At 48.9% G+C, this 20,809-nt stretch overlaps 2 protein-coding genes across 2 annotated transcripts; both read left to right on the top strand.

Annotated features, from left to right (window-relative positions):
• Positions 1-1,519: 1,519 nt before the first annotated feature.
• LOC309685102 (ubiquilin-1-like) lies at positions 1,520-3,277 on the top strand (the record flags this gene model as incomplete). The annotated part of the gene is made up of 1 exon (XM_082498278.1): positions 1,520-3,277. The coding sequence occupies one exon, from the start codon at positions 1,520-1,522 to the stop codon at positions 3,275-3,277; it is 1,758 nt and encodes a 585-aa protein (XP_082354404.1).
• An 8,360-nt stretch (positions 3,278-11,637) lies between these two features.
• On the top strand, positions 11,638-12,597 carry LOC309680582 (olfactory receptor 52B2-like; the record flags this gene model as incomplete). Its single annotated transcript, XM_082494237.1, has 1 exon — positions 11,638-12,597. The coding sequence occupies one exon, from the start codon at positions 11,638-11,640 to the stop codon at positions 12,595-12,597; it is 960 nt and encodes a 319-aa protein (XP_082350363.1).
• Between the last annotated feature and the right edge of the window lie 8,212 nt (positions 12,598-20,809).

Raw genomic sequence — 20,809 nt, 5'->3', positions numbered from 1 at the left:
ACTGGTGTCCACAACAGAGCAGGAGGACCATTCCTGTTTCTCGTGTCCGTGCTCTGAGACTTAACCAGCAGAGGAACTAGTGCTCAAACCCACCATTGCTATATTTAGCACTATTTTTCCATCACTTTGCAGTGAACTGGAGCCAGAGCCACAGCCAGCGCTGATGAGAGGTCCGTGGGGTCACCACGCAGAGGGACGGGTGCCCTGTGCTACCGCTGCTGCGCCCAGCGGGGAGAGGGGTTCACAGAATCACAGAGTCACAGAATGGCCAGGGTTGGAAGGGACCTCTGGGTTGTCAGTGGCAGCGATGGAGGGACGAATGCTGGGGGGAGCGAGCAATCTGGCATCAGTGCGCTGGCACGGGTGTGCGTGCCAGTGTGTTTTGTCCAAACAAATAATTGCAGACGAGCTCGTCATTATTGCAAACAAAAGAGCCAGGGCTTTGGAAGTGCTCTTCTCTTGGCATGCTGTCTGGAAACAGACACCATACCACATCCTTCGGGGAGCTGCCACGCCACAAGATGAGCGGGTATGAAATGAGCGTTCTGCAAATAGTTCAGATTTTTGATTAAAAGAAAACTTTTGTAATTTAGAAAATGAATATCAACATGAAATAACCTGATAACTATGAAAAAAAGGCTAAACAAATTAAGCTGTTTTTCTGGTATGCACCTGGATTTTTATATTGGCTCCATGAAAGTTACTCCTTGAATTTTGCAGAGGAAGAAACTGAGCATCAACCTGGGGACCGTGAGACCTTTTTTCCAAGTATCACACAAACAAGAAATAAAATGTGGGATGCTAAGACAAATTTACCTCCTTTTGGCTTTGTTTTGAAACAAGCATCAGCTTTCCCAGCTGGGTGAAGGAGAGATTTGCTCTGCTAATGGCACTGCAGCGTGTTTGCTTTGTGAACGTGGAATTAAATGTGGATGGTGCAAAGTGTATTGAAATTGCACAGCCTGCATAACACTTACCTGGGAACATCCCGCAAGCGGCCGGGTGCTGTGGTCACCTCAAGTGGAAATGGTCCTGGAGTCCCCTCAGCCTGGATATTCCCATGTCGTGGTCCTCCCTGTGCACCAGGGACTAGGTTGGCTGGGGACTGTGGAGGTGAGGAAGCCTGAGCTCAGCTCCACGGGAAATGGTCCCTCTCCAGGCCACTGCTGCTTATTCTGACATCAGCGGTGATGTCATAGCACAGGGACGGCTGCAGGGCAATTCTGTATGGGCAGGAGGCCATGGGCAGCAAGACAAGGAACATGGAGGGACAGCTTGGATGGTGAGCAAGCAGAGCAGCTGTGCAAGATCGGGCTGGTATGTGTGTTTGGTCTGCACTGTGGGGAGAGGTGGTCCTTGTCCCTGTGTCACTGGTCCCTCCCGGCAACTGTCACCACAGCAGGGGCAACAGCCACCCCCCTGTTTCAGCTGGCAGCCATTGCTCCCTGTTGCTTCCCACCTTCTGCCAGCACCTCGGCTTTTCAACAGACCAAAGCGCAGTCCTGGTCCCAGAGCCATCATGTCTGAAAGCAAAGGAGCAGAAGAAACGAATCAGCCTGTTGTCACAGTGGATTCCTCAAACATCATCAAAGTGACTGTGAAGACCCTCAAGCAGAAGGAGCAGTTTGAGGTTGCTCAGAGCAGCACCATCCAGGAGTTTAAAGTAGAAGTTGCCAAGCGTTTCAAAACGCTCCCTGGTCTGCTGGTCCTGATATTTGCTGGGAAAGTCCTCAAGGATCAAGACACTTTGAGCCAGCATGGAGTTCACAGTGGGGTCAGCATTCATGTGGTCATCAGGCCCCAAAAGAGACCACAGGACAGCCCAGCAGATCAAGGAGGAAGGACCACCCTGTTGCAACCTCCTAGCCACAGTAATTCCAACTTAATCTACTTGGGAACCATAGCTGATCTGCAAGACCCATGTTTGAACCGTCATAATTTGCCTCGGCTGTTGATCTCCAGCCAGGAAATAGTGGCCGAGACCATGGAGGACCTCTTGTTAAAGATCCTCACTTCAGGCCTGGATCTGAACACCATCAAAAACAATGCATTTTTGCTAGGGTTCCTCCTTGGGGTGACAGGTGTTTATCTCCTAGGCCTAGACTCAACAGACGTGATGGACCTGATGAGTAGCATTCAAGAACAGGATGTACACAGCTTGATAAGTGAGGTGGTGCAGAGCACCGTTGTTCAGAGTGACCTTGACAGTGTCGATCTTGTCAGGAATCTCATCATGTCCAACCCTCGGATGCAGCAGCTGGCTGAAGAAAATCCCGAGATTGGTCAGATTCTCACCAATCCCCGTACTATCAGAGAAATATTAGAGGCTTCCAACAGTCCTGCCGTAATGCAAGAGATGGTAAGGAACCGTGACGTGGCCATGAACAACCTCGAAAGCACCCCAGGTGGGTACAGTGCTCTGGAGCAGCTCTACAAGGAATTTGAGGAGCCAATCTTGGATGCTGTACAGACACAGCTGGGCAACAACCCATTTGATTCCTTGGACAGTAACCCACCCCTGACTGGAGCCAGGCTACCAGCCCATACTGAAAACCGGAGGCCATTGCCCAACCCTTGGGCTCCACGGTCCAACAGAGTCAGCGATAATGCAGATGACTATGATGGCCAGTTTGCCAGCAGCAGTGTAGGCGATAGTTTTGCCTCACCGAGTTTGGCTCCTGCAGTGGTACCCAACTCGGGGGAGGTTCAGAGCATGGTTCAGCAGCTAACAGGAAACCCAGAACTCATGCACAACCTAGAGTGTGCATTAACAAACCCCGAGAGCCCAGCACAAGTGCTGCTGAATAGCACTCATCTATCAAGCAATGGGAATTCTCAACCTGAAGATCAATGGACACAGCAGCTGCCGCCGGAGATGGAGGACGCTGAGATTTCGTCCTTGCTGAGAAACCCCAGAGCACTGCGGGCGTTGCTGCAGATCCAGCTGGGATTACAGACTCTCTCAATAGAAGTACCAGATTTCATACATAGTTTGGAGGACTCACCTGTGGATCTGGAAAGCATGGATGACTCGGCACAAAGCAGAGAGTCTGAGGAGGATGCAGTTTTGGTGTCAGATGAGGAGGAAGAAGAAAGTCAGATGGCGATGGATGACGAGGTGCCACAGACCAGATTTAAGGGACAAATGGAGCAGCTCAGTGCCATGGGCTTCCAGGACCAAAGCGCAAACTTGCAGGCACTGATTGATGCAGAAGGAGACATCAGTGCAGCAGCAGATATACTGGCAAAAGGACCATCATCAAATGAGATACCGTAACTGGTTTGTCCGAATGAACCACTAATACCACCTCGTTTGTTGTTGGTTGTAATTCAGTCTCAACACACACTAAAAGCAGCAGGGTGCACACTACAAAGTTGTGTGCTGTAGCGTTCTTCCATCTATGAGAATTAATTTCCTTTTGGCTGCAAGGATTTCTTGCACTCAAAAGCAGTAGACACGAGGACCTTTCTGTGTTGTGGAACTGTGAGGGCAGACCCCACCTGAACGTGGTGCTACCCCTCTATTGATAGAGCCCGTGACCCAGGCATGTATGCAGGGAAGGAAACATGCCAAGAAAAGACACCAGAGAGGGAAAACAGGCTTTTTCGCAGGTTAGTAAGTGAGCTCCAGAGATGCCAAAGACCAGATGATAAATGAGCTTGGTTCCCATTTTGAGTACAAAACAAACAGTGGCACTTTGACAGCTGGTTTTTGGTTTGTTTTTTTTTTTTTTTTTTTTTTTAAATCTGAGCAGGGGGTCAGGGGGGATCTGAGCCATCTAATTCCTGTCACTGCAGGCATCAGCTTTTCCTCAACTGAGCAAATGCTGTCTTGAGAATCAATTTGTCATTTCTGCCACTGCTTCTCCTACAGGAGTATAGTCCATGGGGGTTATGGCAATCATCAGTGGTGGCTGTAGAGTCAGATTTTCATGCTGAATACGTTCACAAATGGTTTCTACCCATCTATCGTTGCATGGAAGTTTTTAGTTTCATGTGCCAGTTGAGAGCTTCTCCCATTAGCAAATTCCAAACCCTTTGCGCTTTGCTTAACGTCACACACAAAGATTAAGGCATCTTCTCCAAGACCTTCCTCAGGATCAGAGCTGAGCATCTTCACGAGCCTGATCCCCTTTGCTGTGCTGTGTGTGGGTCTGAAGCTGTGAACGAGGATGTGCCATATGCAGTCATAATGCCTTTCACAGCCTTGTCTCTATAATGCAAACTGTGATAACTGCTCGGGAGCTTCAGGCGTTCAAGGTTTGCTGCTGCAGACCTGCCCATAGTGCCTCAAGACCACCTCCTGGCCAGCCCTGCTGCCGCCACGGGGGAGATGGAGCGGCTGGGGCTGGCTGTGCTCCTCTGGACCCGCTTCCCATCTCCCAGCCCTGCCTGCTGCGAACAAGGTCAGGATCAGCCCACACCCCTTTCCTTTGGCCCCTCTGTCCAGTTCTCCACCAGTCCCACCACATCCCTCCCTTCCTGCTCCACACTTGTCCCATCTACCCTGCCACTTGAGCTGAGTTGCCTTCCTGCTCTGTGTTTCCCACTCATTTCTTCTGCATTTTCTCTCCCTGCATCATTCCCTTATAATATGTCCAGGGAGAGATTTTCTACCTGTGTTTCACTTGCTCCTCCACTTGCTCCATTTATGGTTCTTCAGCCATTCTTCTTATGCCAAATTCAGACTTTTTGTGTCCTATCTTTCCTTGCTATTTTGTGTCTTGCTCCTTCTTTCTCCCCACACCCTTTTTTTTCACCTTTCTGGGGGTGATTGGAGGATCGGTCCTGGGGAGATGGGCTTGGTACTCAACAGGCTGTGGTTGGAAAATGCCCCTCTCTTGTGGCAGACCTCATGTGTGACTACGCATGTGCCAGCAGCTGTGCTTCGTCTGACCTGCTGGGATAAAGCTGCTTCCCTACGACAGCATTAGCCCCTGCAGCAATGGACAAGCTGATCCTGGTCATGTCATCTGTTTACCAATGGACAAAGCTTCAGCCCTGCCCTCTCCCCTTGGCCACAGGGATGCAGTTTATCCTGGGAGTGGTGATCACAGGTTTGTTGGGGTCTCCGTGCAGCAGCCGTGGCTTGAGGAATGTGTTAGCTGCACCAAGTCAGGATTTTGCACACTTCCCCGGTGGTTGAAATTGCCACTGACTCTTCAGGATCATGCTGATGTGAAATGCCTCTGCCTGGGGCCGTGCTTGAAGACTCAGGTGACAACCACTGCCCCTGAAGCCATGAGAGGCTGAACATGTGTGCAGAGCCTATGTGACCTGTGCTGGGGTGTTTGTCCAAGGCTGATGCTGGAGTGAGATAGGTGCGGGTGGTAGACACCAAAATGTAAGGATCTAGATATGAGTTGTGCATCCAGCCTCCTGCTGCAGCCAGTGGAGATCTTGGCATGGCCCTGTTCTCATGCAGAGGAACCCAGCACCACTGGAGATACCCTTGGGCACCTGAGACATCCACATGGTGCTGGTTGATGTGACACAGGACCTACAAGGCACCCGTGTCCCTCTAGGTCAGTGACTGGAGATGATGAGGAACAGAATAGGGCATCTCAGAAAGTGCGTCCAAAATTGACAGAACATTTACACGCAAAATATTGGTGGAACAAAGTATTTCTTTAAAATGCTTGGGTTTCAAATTCAAGCTGTTTTAAGGTTTCAGTTACAAAAAAGTGCTAAAATAATTTGCCACTTTAAACACATTTCTGTTTTCTATTCATATAAATATTTTGGTGCAGTCGGGAGGAACTCATGACACATGAAGAAATCACTGAACGCAGGTATCCTTTTTTCCTGCCAAAATGACCTCCTCCTAACTGTGCTCAGCTTCTGTAGGGGATTTTTGGTGTGACTTGGCAGTTGCTGGAGGACTGTTGTCCCCTGCAGTCTGTGTGCTGGGGAGCACAAGGACCATTTGTGCCTGCAGGACAGTACGAGCTCTGCCACTGCTTTCACGTCCTTCTCTCTTCTCGTTGTCCACGGAGGCAGCTGGGCTTCAGCTATCTCATTAGCAAGCTGGTCATCATCCCTGGAGCTGGGCTTTTTTAAAGGTGCCTGGGCACCCGAAGGCGTGGGTGCAGCACTGGGAGCCTGGCAGGCACAGAATAGTCTGTGTCCATGATGCTCACCACCCTACGAACTGGGGGTCTGATCCAGTCCTGGGCACTGCCAGCTCCTGTGCCCAGGGACCATTAACTGTATCCTGGACTGCATCAGAAGTGTGGCCAGCAGGTCAAAGGAGGGGATTCTGCCCCTCTACTCCACTCTCGTGAGACCCCACCCGGAGTACTGCATCCAGCTCTGGAGTCCCCAACTGAAGACGGACATGGACCTGCTGGAGCGTGTCCAGAGGAGAGCCACAAGGATGATGCGAGGGCTGGAGCACCTCTCCTGTGAGGAGAGGCTGAAAGAGTTGGGGCTGTTCAGCCTGGAGAAGAGAAGGCTCTGGGGAGATCTTATTGCGGCCTTCCAGTCCCTAAAGGGGGCCTACAGGAGAGCTGGGGAGGGACTTTTTACTGGGGCATGTAGCGATAGGATGAGGGGGAATGGCTTTAAAGTGGAAGAGGGCAGGTTCAGCTTGAACATTAGGAAGAAGTTTTTCCCTGTGAGGGTGGTGAGGCACTGGAACAGGTTGCCCAGAGAGGTTGTTGAGGCCCCATCCCAGGAGGTGTTCAAGGCCAGGCTGGACGTGGTCTTGGGCAATCTGGTCTAGTGGGAAGTGTCCCTGCCTATGGGGTTGGAACTGGATGATCTTCAAGGTCATTTCCAACCTAAACCATTCTATGATTCTATGTTTCGAGAAGCTGCTGGCTGAAACCTCCCTGGGAAATGCTGTGCCACCTATTCATGCAGATGGCTGAGGTTTAGTGCCCACCCATGGTCCTTGGCACTGGCTCCTTCCCTGGCACAGGCAGCAGCGCTGGACGATTCCAGGCACACATGTGCAGCAATGGACAATGAATATCATCTGCCCGCTGTCACTCTGGATAGCACTAACTGCACTTTTCTGGGTGCCTGAAGCAGTGATGCCACAGCAGCATTGATCCAGCCATCCCGCAGCTCTGGGCATCATGTCTTATTTTGTGCCAGAATCCCAAATACCTGCAATGCCTGCCTGTTGAATGCTGTGCTCCACAATTGCTCTGATGGGATTTTTTTTTTATGGTCAAAATCTTCCTGTGTTTCTCCAGGTGTGGGTGTGCTGCTGAGCCTGTGACATCCACAGCTGCCTCTGCTCACAGGCTGATTTGCACTGAAATGATTCAGCCTGCAGAAAATAGTTCCTGCAGACTACTGTGTTCCTAACCCTACGTATGGTGATATGGGGAGGGGTGGTCACCGACTGGCCTGGGAACTGGGGGCAGTGTCCCCAGGTCCACCCAAGGAGGGCTCCTGAGCCCCAAACTGTTCCTCCCATCGCCTCAAGGAGCACAGCCCACAGATTGCCTCTCCTTGCTATGGGGAAACTCTTCCAAATTCCTTTTATTGCATTAATCACCAAGAGTGTTGTGTATCACGCTCAGTAATCTATTCAAAATGTGGATTGCTATTTATACATATGTGCTAAGATATTTGCAAAAGTAATTGCATTGCGTTTGTATGTCTGGATGCATGGCACTTTTGATAAGTCAGACTGCTTTTGTAGGACTCATCACACCTGTTTTTCCAAAGCTTGCCTGCGTCTTGCCACAGCCTGCAGCCACGTCACGTCAGTCTGGCCAGGGCCCCGAGGACAGGGGCTGGGAGAGGTCTGGGAGGAACTGGGGAGGAACTGGAGAGGTCCCAATGGACTGGAGGGTGGCAAATGTAACACCCATCTACAAGAAAAGCAAAACGGAGGATCCAGGTAACTATAGACCTGTCAGTCTAACCTCGATACCAGGGAAGGTCATGGAGCAGGTCATGTTGAGTGCCATCAAAACCCACATAATGGGCAACCAGGGGATCAGGCCTAGTCAGCATGGATTTATGGAAGGCAGGTCCTGCCAGACAAACTTGATCTCTTTCTATGACAAGATTACCAGAATATTGGACGAAGGTAAGGCTGTTGATATTGTATACCTGGACTTTCAAAAAGCATTCAATACTGTCCCCCATACAATTCTTGTGGAAAAACTGGCTTCGCGTGGCCTGAATGAGCATATGATCCGCTGGATCAAGCACTGGCTGACTGGAAGGTCCCAAAGAGTGGTGCTCAATGGATTTAAATCCAGCTGGCAGCCGGTCACAAGTGGTGTGCCTCAGGGCTCAGTGTTGGGACCATTTCTGTTCAACGTCTTTATTGATGATTTTGATAAGGACATAGGGTGTATCATCAGCAAGTTTGCAGATGACACCAAGTTAAGCAGGAGTGTTGATTCCCAGGAGGATAGGGAAGCTCTACAGAGAGACTTAGATAGATTGGATCATTGGGCCAACATCAATGGTATGAGTTTCAACAAGGGCAAGTGCCAGGTCCTGCACTTGGGCCACAATAACCCCATGCAGTGCTACAGGCTTGGGGAGGTGTGGCTGGAAAGCTGCCTGGCAGAAAGAGACCTGGGGGTTCTAATTGTCAAGCGGCTGAATATGAGCCGGCAGTGTGCCCAGGTGGCCAAGAAAGCCAGCGGCATCCTGGCTTGTATTAGAAATGGCGTGGCCAGCAGAAGTAGGGAGGTGATTGTGCCCCTGTACTCAGCACTGGTGAGGCCACACCTCGAGTATTGTGTCCAGTTTTAGGCACCTCAATACAAGAGAGATATGGAGGTGCTGGAGCGAGTGCAGAGGAGGGCAGCGAAGCTGGTGAAGGGCCTAGCAAACAAATCATATGAAGAGTGGTTGAAGGAGCTGGGACTGTTTAGTTTGAGGAGGAGGAGGCTGAGAGGAGACCTCATCACTCTCTACAATTATTTGAAAGGACACTGTAGAGAGGTTGGTGCTGGTCTCTTCTCACAGGTAATTAGTGACAGAACAAGAGGGAATAGCTTCAAGCTCCAACAGGGTAGGTTTAGACAGAACATTAGGAAAGAATTTTTCACAGAAAGGGTGGTCGGGCATTGGAATAGACTGCCCAGGGAGGTGGTTGAGTCACCATCCCTGGATGTGTTTAAGAGACGTTTAGATGTGGTGTTGGGGGATATGTTGTAGGGGAGAACCTTGTAGAGTAGGGTAGATGGTTGGACTCGATGATCCCAAGGGTCTCTTCCAACCTAGACAATGCTATGATTCTATGATTCTATGACAGGAGGCGCAGAGCAGCGCCGGTATAATTGTGGTCCCGGTGGGAAGGGAGGCTGGGCAGGTGCAGAGCCTCGTGCTGGGGACCTGCTGGAGTCTCTGCAGAGAGCAAAGCGCTCATCATGTGTGCGGTGGGGCTGGAGGAGTGGGGAGATGACATCCCAGGGCACGTCTGCTCAGCCACAGGGTTCTTACAGAGCTGCTGAGCGGAGCATGGTGCTTCCTCCGTCCCCTAGGGACCTGCAGAGAGGTACAAGTGTCCCCGCCGCCCCGGCTCCGGCACCGCAGCTCTGCCTGGAGCACTTAAAGTCGGTGAGCTGTTTGCATTGTGGATGTGGGACGAGGAGGATCTCTAGGATGTTGAGAGCCTGGTGCAGAGATGCCAATTCCCTGTTAACAGTAATAGTGTTTTTGAGAGCGGGGGTTGCCAAGTAAAAGGTGGCAGGGCAACACTGGCAGGAAGGATTAAACCACGTACGGGGTGATGTACATAAAAGCAAAGCCAGCGTGGACCACCCCGGCCAGTGCCCACTGCTGTCCTGGGTCAGCTGCAGCATCCCCCATCTCGCTCTGGCGGGAGAGCTGCTGACATGCTCAGGCCGTGCAAGAGAAATACTTCTATTTTCATTCTCTTGTTAGGAGGCAGTGAGTCACCAACAAAGCCTTTCCCTCCCACCCCGTTTTTTTCTCTTAACCTCTCTCCCGAAGGCAGACTATCCGGGGGGAGGCTCCATCCCCTCACCCTCTGCAGCACCGGGGAGACGCGTTCTCGACGGGAGCCCTTCTGCCGGGGACGCGCAGGGCAAACCAGAGCTGCTGCTCGCAGCTAAAGCCTTCTGCAGTGATGACGACAGACTTCTGCAGACCGTATTGTAATCCTCAGGCAGCTCTGTAGGAATGTGATTTTTTCCCTAGGTTATAGATTTTAGTTTAAATTAGGATTAAAAGATTTTAGGAAAGAAGAATCCAAGGGACTGCTCAGAGGCAGCTGTAGGAGATGTATCTTTGGAGCTGTATTTGTACTAATGCAGATTTACAGTGGCGATTAGGTTATGGAGGAAGGGGTCTAATGCTGAGAGGCTGCTCTGGCACAGAGCTCCTGGTTGCACTGGGATTCCCACCTGCAGGTGCAGTGGATCCTTCTTTATTTACAGTTTAACATTTGAATTTTGCAAGAGGTGACTGGCTTTTGGTACCACAGCACAGAATATATGTGCTATCAGCATTAATAACATTTTGTCTGTTAATATACCACATATATTTTTATTTCATGCAATACTTATACTGAATTATTTTACATCATTTGCAGAATTAGACAGTTATTTATTTTTACAGACAGTCAACTGTCAAGTTTCATTTAAATGGAGCAGGCTCCTTGGATTTCTTGGCTCAGGATATTTTAGACATGAAATGCGTCTCTCTCTTGTTGACTGTGAACAGGGAATCAGCTCTGTTGTTTAAAATGTAATTGCTTTCTCATACATGGAGTCAATATTTTGGTATGCAGAAACCTCACGGTTTTGTTTTTAAGTACTCACACCACTTTCTCATCTTGGCTGTGTTATGGGTAATTCCTATTTTGAGATTTGATATACAAGAGCTGACTGTTATTGCAGGAGCTGCTGGAAAAAAAGTGGCATCCCATTTTAACTTGTGTGAGTCTGGGTCTCATCCAGCTCTTCAGACCTCCGTGGGGCAGCCGTGCATCTCTTTCCTTGGTTGGTGAGGGATCTCCATCTCACACAGGTTTTCTCCTGACCCTAAGGTCTTTTCAAGTGCCTGGTTAAATTTTATTTCTGCTAGATTTGTACTGACAAAGAGGTAAAAAGCAAGCTGAACTGGGTCTCAGAACCAAAAAGAAAGGGAGAGAGAAGTTTGGAGGTAAAGAAGGAACATGGGCAGTGAACTTCAAACCGAGAGCTAATTTTATTCTCGAACCAGGTGTGAGTCCAGGTACCTTTAAACTCCCAGTTATCCCCTCTGCAGTTCCTCATGTCTGAGAACATCTCGTGCATCCCTGCAAACACTTGAGCTTTCCTCTCTCGATCCTGACTTCTTCCTTCTACTCTGGACTTACAGAGCACCAATTTAAGGTATTTTTGCAGTAAGGGTTGATTCTGACTCCATTCCCTCTGGTCTAAGTGGAAGTAATTGGAAGAAAAATAGACTTACATTGTGCTAAAATCAAGTGAGGAGGAAATTTGGACATTGCTGTTTACATATAACAGGAGTATAAGTACATGCTGCAATATACTGCAGACCACGGGTCTTCATAATTGGGTTCCTACCTCTGTCTGTGGCTATTAGCAGATCAGAGAAGGTAATACCAGGCATTTTGTAGTGATGAAAGAGCTTAATCATCCAAAGTAATGTTCTACAGTGTCTTCTGCCTTTGCTTTCAGGTGAAACATGCCACCATTCAACCTTACCAGCTTGACACCAGCGACATTCATCCTGGCGGGCATCCCAGGCATGGAGGAGTCGCACATCTGGATCTCGATCCCGTTCTGCTCCATATATTTGGCTGCCCTGCTAGGAAACGGTGTCCTGTTGTTTGTCATAAGGACGGAACATAGCCTCCACCAGCCCATGTACCTCCTCCTGTCCATGCTGGCCGTCGCTGACCTGATGCTGTCGACCACTACTGTGCCCAAGATGCTGGCTCTGTTCTGGTTCAGCGCGGGGGAGATTTCCTTTGGCGCTTGCTTGACCCAGATGTTCTTCCTGCACTTCAGCTTCTCGGCAGAATCGGTGATCCTGCTGGCCATGGCGTTTGATCGGTTTGTCGCCATCTGTCACCCCTTGCGGTACACAGCAGTGCTGACCCCATCAGCCCTTGTCAAAATTGGGCTGGTGGCTTTACTCAGAAGTTTCTGCATCATTTTCCCATGTATATTTCTTCTGAAAAGGCTGCCGTTCTGTGGGCACAACGTCATCCCGCACACCTACTGCGAGCACATGGGCATTGCCCGGCTGGCGTGTGCCGACATCTCCATCAATATCTTGTATGGCCTCGCAGTGCCTTTTGCAGCAGTAGTGGTAGATGTTGTACTCATTACTGTCTCCTATGTCTTAATTCTTCTGGCATTATTCAGACTTCCTTCCAGGACTGCCCGCCACAAGGCTTTCAACACCTGTAGCTCTCATGTCTGTGTTATATTACTTTTCTATATTCCTGCTTTTTTCACTGTTTTGACACACCGCTTTGGTCGGGAGATCCCCCACCATATCCACATTCTCCTGGCCAACCTGTACGTGCTCTTCCCCCCTCTGCTGAACCCCGTGGTGTACAGTGTGCGGACACAACAGATAAAAGAGAAGGTTGTGAAAATGTTCATCTGCCCCAAGAGCCATTTGCTGCAAGAATGAGAGTGAGCTGTCGCTATCAGGAAGTAATCAGCACCTTGGTGGGACTCCAGGGTCCCCACCCCAAATGCTCTCTTTGCACTCTTTCAGGCAGCACACCTAAGTCTTCTGCAATTCCAGTCAAACACAGAACACCCAACATCCCCCCATCACTTTCCCCAACAGTTTGTAGAAAACATAAGACAAAAGACAAAAGTCAGGATTAATTGGCGGTGGAAGGAGAGTGGTCAAAGAAACGAGAACCTATTGCAGATATGTCACTTGTGGGAAATCCCTTGCAAGGTGTGGGCAGGCAGTGTTCACTGTAGTGTCACAATAAATCTACATCTCAGCCATTTCCTCTGGAGTCAGGTGAAAAGGCATGTAATGAACTGGTTCTCCCAAATCACAGGTGTGTAATGGAGTCCATTTTAGGAATTGCTTCTTTATTAAAATTCATAATATTGAAAAAAACTCCCAAAGGAATAACACAGAAATAAAAGCAGGTGTTGCACATTAGTGTATATAGGGTCTCTTTATTCCTTAACTATATTATTTGACCATACTTTGAGTAAACACATAGGTGAAAAAGTGTTCCCAAAAGAACACCTGAAAATGTATTTTTTTTAATAACATAGGCTGTAATAGAGGAGGAGGATGCTTCAGAGGCATCATATCAGGCATCATGGCTGTACCTTTGGCTCCAGAAGTGTCAGTCTTGGCTCAGGCAAATGCCCAGTGCTCTAAGCGTCCTGTCCTCATGGACCCCAAAAAGCCGTCCCTATGAGAAAACTGCTGCCTCTGCCCTTTTTAAAGAGGAGCTGAGCACTCAGGGATGGGTCAGAGCAAGATGGAAAGAGGCGATGGGGTGGGATCACAGCTGCAGAGAAAAATAAGCTACTCTCTTGTGCTGGGAAAGTGCAGGAGGGTGATTGTCCTCTATGGGGCTGGAGGAGGGAGATGCCGCTGGGCCAGAGCGGAGCAGGTCCTGCTTTCCACCTCTCCTGGGGATGTGCATGGTCAGAGGTGAATAGTCCAGTGAGGCTGCCGAGGTGCCAGACACCCTCCCTCTGGCTAAAAATGAGCAGACTGAAAACTTCACCCCAGCAGAGGGTCCTTTCCAGAGTTTTGGTTGCTCACCAGATGGTTTTTACCGATGCCCAAACCCCACCAGCACCTCGGGGAGGTCAGTGCTGGGCATTCATTTTGGGGTACAAAAGGCCTTGTACCCCTGCCTTTGGTGGCATGTGCCATCACCACTGGCACTCAATGTACGCCCAATTCCAGTTTTCAGGTTCAGCAGTGTATGTGCTAAAATGCCACATGGATTGCATCATGACAAGACAGAAAACGTGCACAAAACTGTCCTGGAAAACCTTTGCCTCCTGCAACCAAGTGCCATTCCTCTAGTGAGACACTAGAACTGACCTTGCCAGCAGCACCAAACCTCATCTTCCTCAGAAAACAGCATGTCTGATGATGATGGGCCATATTCTTTGGAGCCAAACCTCACCTTACCTTTTCTTGGCATTCACTATATGATTTTTTTTTTTTTTAATGCAGAAAATCATATGAAAAATGTGTATTTTTAACTTTTCGCTGCCATTAGCTTGGAAGTGGTGATTACAACCTTGAACACCCATAGAGAATATTTTCCTGAAGAAGCAGTCTCATTCAAGCATTGCTTAAGATGCAGTAAAAGTGATTTTGGCATTCCATTATTCTACTAATACCCAGGGCTGATTGCTGCAAATCAGGAATTTGAAAGGGCAGAGTCAGTTCAAAAGGACTCTGACAGCCTGTGGCTAAGGCCACCATCTCCATGGCTTCTGATGGATATTTCGTTTTGCTGCGTGAGCATCTTTCACTGTGTTGAAGCCACAGAAATATTTCAGGCCACCTTTCAGCCCTTACTGCCACCGGTTCATATGAAATGGGGAGGAGAATGACAATGTGTGACTCCCTGAACAACCCCATCTCCTTGGTGGGGTTTGGGTGGAGGGAGGCTATCTGGACCTTTTTTTATGACTGCCACTAGCAGGGAAAGCTTGGTTAGAAACATGCCAGGCTTCAGTTTTGACAGATGAGGCCACATTGCTCTTCTGGATATCTTTAGCATATATCTCCTGGTGTAATGCAGCCCCTCTGGCTGACCTAAAGAACTGGAAGTTGATCAAGGAATTGCAGTTAGGGGCAGGAAGGGGAAAAGGAGGCAAAAAATAAAATAGTGGTAGGATTCAGACATGGCCTTGAAGTACATGGGCATGGGCAGGAGGCTGAGGATGGGGATATGGGGTGGTGAGCGCCCTGTCTTCAGAAACAGTTCTTAGATCCTCTGAAGGTATTTGTTCAGGCCAGCATGGTGATGATATCTGCAAGGTTGTGCTACAAGGGGTGGATCAGACGGGACCTACAGGCCTGCGTCCATTCCAGCTTCAGGTGAGGAGCAGAAACTCCAAGAATAGAAAATCCTATTTTGGTTCTTTCTGGCATGGCCGGGATGGGGCATAGCTCCTGTGTGGATTGAAAGCCATGGCCAACAGTGCCTGAGCAGCTGTCATGACCTGAAGGGTCATGCCCACATCAACAGCTTTAGGACTGACACAGGAGGGGTGCCGGTTTGGGAGAGAGAAAATGCTGGACAACGTCTCCCCAGAGCTTAACCGAGCCTGCCATCAGCAGCTTGAGAGGTACCAGACCTTATCCTGGCTTTACAGGTGCTGCCTTGTTGCAGAAGGTCTAGACAGAGTGTCCGCAAATACCAGCTCCATCCTGAGTATTTATTTGATTTGCAGATCACACTTGGAGAGTTTCCTTCCATTGTTCTTGCCAGTGAGGTTTTTTATGGTCAGTTTCTGCTAATATTGGTTTCCTAGCAATAGAGGCATGGCATTTATTGCCAGAATAAGCCAAAGCTTTCTCCTCTATTTGAGAATACTGACGTTAAGTTTTGCTAGCACCTGTGATACACAAATAATTGTTTTCAATTTTAGCAGTACTGAGGCAGCTGTGGATGATTTAGATTTGCTTCACAGTTATGGTACCTCCCAGATTTTCCTTCCATCAGCTCCTTCAGTTTAACTTGTGTCTTGGCTGTCCTTTCTCAGTAATACTTGCAGGTTACTTCTTCCGCTATGCTCAAGTTCCCTACATAGTTCAGCTCTCCAAAAAGCCCTTTTGTGACTGCTTCTTGAGTTTTGGAATAAGTAAATGCTACTTCAACCTTGGTGGGACCTAGCACACTTTATTTCTTAATTTTAATCCTGTTATTCACATTGTTACCTATACATATTGTTTGTATTGTTAACACTTTCAGCCAGCTCTTCCCTCTTGCTGGGGTTGGGACCAGGAAGACCAGTGATGGAGAGGATCCATCCCCTCTGCTCAGCAGAGTGAGGCCACACCTGGAGCACTGTTTCCAGTTTTGGGCTTCCCAGTACAAGGGAGATATGGACTTACTGGAGTGAGTCCAGTGCAGGGCCACCGAGATGATGAAGGGACTGGAGCACCTCTCCTATGAAGAGAGGCTGAAAGATCTGGGACTGCTCAGCCTGGAGAGGAGCTCGGTGGAGGGGAATCTTATCAATGTGTACAAATACCTGATAGGAGGGAATGAAGATGATGGCATCAGGCTCTTTCCAATGGTGTCCAATATAATAGGAGACAATGGGCACAAATTAAAATGCAGGGAATTCCTTTTAAACACAAGAAAACACTTTTCTAATGAGAGAGTTGTCAAACACTGTTACAGGCTGCCCAGGGAGTTTGTGGAGTCTCCATCCTCAGAGATATTCAAAAGTTGTCTGGACACGGTCCCGGCCAACTGCTCTGGGTGGCCCTGCTTGAGCAGGGAGTTGGCCCAGGTGATCTCCAGAGGTCCCTGACGGCCTCAGCCAGTCTGAAGCTGTGATGCACTTTCCTCTGACACCCAAAGCGTGGGTCAGACAACCAGCAGTCAGTGGCCACACACAAAATAGAAAAGACCAAAACCACAGCTAATGTAGATTGACTTAGATCCTCAAAAGTCTCTGAAGGCACCTCAGATCTTGGCTATTGAAGAAAGATATCTAAAGAGCCTTTAAACTGCACCTGCTGTGTTGCCTAGGTCTTGCTTCACTACACAGAAATGCTTTTTTTTCCTGAAAATTTTCTACAGCACAAGGAACAGTCAGTGCTAAACAAGAGGTTGAGAAACCATCTAAATGCAGCAGCTGCTCTGCATTAAGCCTGATCTGTTGTAATGAAAGCTGCCCCCAAAGTCTTGTTTTAGCACTTAATGTCTTTCTTTTCTGTTGGTGCAGATCTTGACATTCCTTGCCTTGCTGTGTGTCTCAGATTTCAACAAATAATTAAAAAAGAAACTGTCTCAGTTCCAAAACCAATCAAGTCTCACTTGGCTCCTAACCTTGCAAAATTGCTGTGAAGATGATCCAGCACGGTCACAAAAGCTGCCAGGGAGAAAGAAACCAGTGCTACAACACTCAGAAAATGGCCCATTTACAGCATTGTCACCAGTTTCCTTGTAAAACAGAGATGATGCACATCTTTTTGCCAGGAATCTCTGATTGTATATAGTTTTGAGGTAAAAACCAAATCTGTTTGGCTTTGGTTCCCAAAGTTTGATTTGCATTAGGTCAAACTACTAATTTGGTTTTAATTTATACTGAAAGTTCTGCAGATCTGCTGTTTTCATATAAAGCACAAAAATATCTTTGCATGTATGAGTCATACCTGGGCTGATATTTTGCAGTAGGTTTGTTTTAGGATTGTATGTCCTGTCCTGAACATTGCTCCTTTAGAGAACAATAAAGAAGCCGTTTTCCTGGATGGCTGGAGAATTGAATAAACAACACTTTGCTGATCAATAAAACCCTTCAAATTCAGCTGGTGAACCTGCGACCATCTAATTGCCGGCAGATACAGCCGTGTTACTGACCAAACAGCCTCTGCAGAGGTGTTCAGGAGGAATGATTCCCTGTGTTTTCTGAATGAGTGAAGCATGTGGATGCCCTGGCAGGGTCTCACCGGCAGGATCCCACTGAGCCGGGACCTACGGAGCAACTGTATGAAACATCACTGGGGTCCCTGGGTCACCGGCACTGCTTCAGCAAAATAATGCAAACTCACTTCCATCTCAACTCTGCTAGTGGTTTGAATCAATAGAGGTCAAAACTCAGGTGAAATCAAACCCTGGGCCTTAATTTGCAATGCTATTGACACCTCGAGAAACGTCGGTCCTGGGTCACTCAGCGAGGTGCACAGCTCTGTGCATGGGAAAACAATGTCGCTCACCCAGATGTCTGCTAAATTGGAATAGGTCCTGAGAGAATACTAACATAAATTATGCCCTATTTCTACTTCTTCCATAATTAGTCCCTATAGTAGTTAACAAACTGTGGTTGTTTTTCAGTTTACACGTGTTGTGCAGTATACTTGTCCTGCTCACAGCCCTGGGCTGTGTCTAACCAAAGCCATGTTTATATCAGCCTGGCTTGGCTGTGGAAAGTGGACAGTTTAGCCCTGGGAGTGCCTGCCTCTGGCTTGGTTCATCTTCCAGGGCATGCACAGGGCAGGCAACATCAGAACAGGCTGCTCGGAAAGTGATGCTGAAAATGGAAGTCCTGATAGGGAGAAGAATGTGATTTTGGTTTGTTATCTCCATTAGTTTTGTCTTGGACTTGAAAGACTCAAGATGCATCAATCACAGAGGATCATTGCCAGAGGCTTGTTTTGAGGGACAGACTTTTTAGTAGGGCCTGTTGCGATAGTTCAAAGGGTAATGTTTTTAAACTAAAGGAGGGGAGATTCAGACTGGATCTAAGGAAGAAATGTTTTGCGCTGAGGGTGGTGAGCTCCTGGCCCAGGTTGCCCTGAGAGGTGGTGGATGCCCCATCCCTGGAAACATTCCAGGTCAGGTTGGACAGGGCTCTCAGCAACCTGATCTAGTTGAAGATGTCCCTGTCCGGGGCAAGTGGTTGAACTAGAGGGCCTTTAAATGTCCCTTCCAACCCAAACTGTTCCATGATTCTGTGGTTCTATGGAGACTCTGCTGGTACTTGGCTCAGCTGGAGAGCTCTCAGTATCAGTCCCATCAGATCGCTCTACTGTCTCCTAAGTTCCACTAGCACACTGGGAAACCAACATGTCTTTTCTCTGGGATGCAGCCTGGGAAGGTCCACTTGGCTCTAGACCCTCTTGGGTCTGGAGCACGAGTCTATGAGGAGCAGCTGAGGGACCTGGGGGTGTTCAACTTGCAGAAAAGAAGGCTGAGGGGAGACCTTATCGCTCTCTACAGCTCCCTGAAAGGAGCGTGTAGCGAGTGGGGGTCAGTCTCTTCTCCCACCTAATAGGCGATAGGACAAGAGGAAACAGCCTCAAGTTGTGCCAGGGGAGGTTTAGATTGGATATTAGAAAAAAATTATCCACCGAAAGTATTGTCAAGTGTTGGAACAGGCTGCCCAGGGAGGTGGTGGAGTTGCCATCCCTGGAGGGATTTAAAAGATGGGCAGATGTGGTGCTGAGGGACATGGGTTAGTGGTGGTTTTGGCAGTGTTGGGTTGATGGTCGGACTCGATGACCTTAAAGGTCCCTTCCAACCTAGACAATTCTATGGCTCACCATACCCAGCTCCCATTACATCCCACTCACCCACCCCAGGTCACCAGAAAACTTACTGTGGACATTTGGTCCAGGAGGGACTTTGCACCACATGTCGTCTGCACACTGCAGACAGACATGGCCCTGACGCTATGGGATAAACTTAAAACCCTTGAGAAAAAACTGAGAGCCATGGGAAGAGGACAGAAAGCCTGAGGGCCAGTGAGCACAGCATGGGCTGCTTGTCCAAGGACAGTGGACATCCCTGCAAGAAGCAGAGTGTGGCACTTTTTCCATGCTTTGGAGGACACATGGCAATGGGCAGTGCTAGCAGCTCTGCCCCTTGAGCAATCTTTCTCCTGAGAAAGCTCCTCTATTTCATGCAAATCCTCTTGCAGAAATCAGTCTTTAGTCACAGAATCATGAAATCGGGGAGTTTTCAGAGTTGGAAGGGACCTCTAGAGATCATCTAGTCCAACTCCCCTGCTAAAGCAGGATTGCCTAGAGCATATTACTCAGGACTGCATCCAGGCGTGTCTTGAAAATCTCCAGAGAAGGGGACTCCCCCCCCTCCCTGGGCAGCCTGTGCCAGTGCTCTGTCACCCGAACCGTAAAGAAGTTTTTCCGTGTATTTGAATGGAACTTCCTATGTTCTAACTTGTGCCCATTGCCCCTTGTCCTGTCACTGGGAACAAGTCATTGGCGCACTGGGTGCGAATGCCTCTTGGCTGATGATGGTGGAGCTGGGGATAACCAGACCTACACCACAAAGGTGGAAGTGCTTTTGTCAATGGTCCATACTGGTCAGTGGACGCCAGCAGGCAGCATGTGCTGACACTTAGGGGAGGAGACTGAAGATCGTGTTAGTGTCAACACTCAAAGGAGGGGGAAGGAGCACTGTGCTTCATTGCGGACGACATCCTAAATGCAGTGGGAGCCCGGAGACAAAAGGGCAAGATCTTGTGTCACACCAACATTAGGTGGCCAGGTCCAGGTTATACGGGAGACTTCAGACCATCACTGAGCCCTTGGAGCACAGGGAAGTGCAAAGCCTCTGGGTGGGGTGTGGAGGACTGTGTCTCTGGCACAGGGAGTAGGCGCAGAGATGTCCACTGAAATCAGGGACTGGGTGGGGATCCTACGGGTCTGGGAATTGCTGCTGACATCTCCAGAGTGCCCAGAAGAGAGCAGCTTTCACCATCAAGTGGCCGTCCAGCTGCAGTTCCTGGAGTTTGCAGCCCCCCGAGGGGGTGGCAGCTGAGCGAGGCTGGACAGGGGCAAGCCCAGATGTTGTTTTGGGATATTATCCTGACGAGTTCTTCATGGATTTCCCTTGTGTCATTGGTGTAAATGATGGAGTTTAGCAGCAGAGGGACAAAAAGATAACGTGGCTGTGAATGCAGAGTTACCAGTGACTGTTGGGCATGGAGGGGGCACAGGGCAAACGCGAGACATGAAGATCAGAACTTCAGGTGCTGTGCAAAGGGCTGCAAGACTGAGACTGAAACATGATTAGAAACCCAACAAAAAAGCCGTGCTTGTAAGAGACATACCAGCTCAAATGCCTGTATTCTGGTCTGGAGAGGAAAATTTGTGCCTGAAAACATTGTCCCTTTTGTCCACGTGCGGAGACCCACCT

This window comes from Vanellus vanellus (genome assembly GCF_965231255.1).
Source record: "Vanellus vanellus genome assembly, chromosome: 1".
Taxonomy (NCBI): Eukaryota; Metazoa; Chordata; class Aves; order Charadriiformes; family Charadriidae; genus Vanellus; species Vanellus vanellus.
The sequence above is the reverse complement of the archived record's forward strand: the minus strand, read 5'-3'. Positions and strand labels throughout refer to the sequence as shown.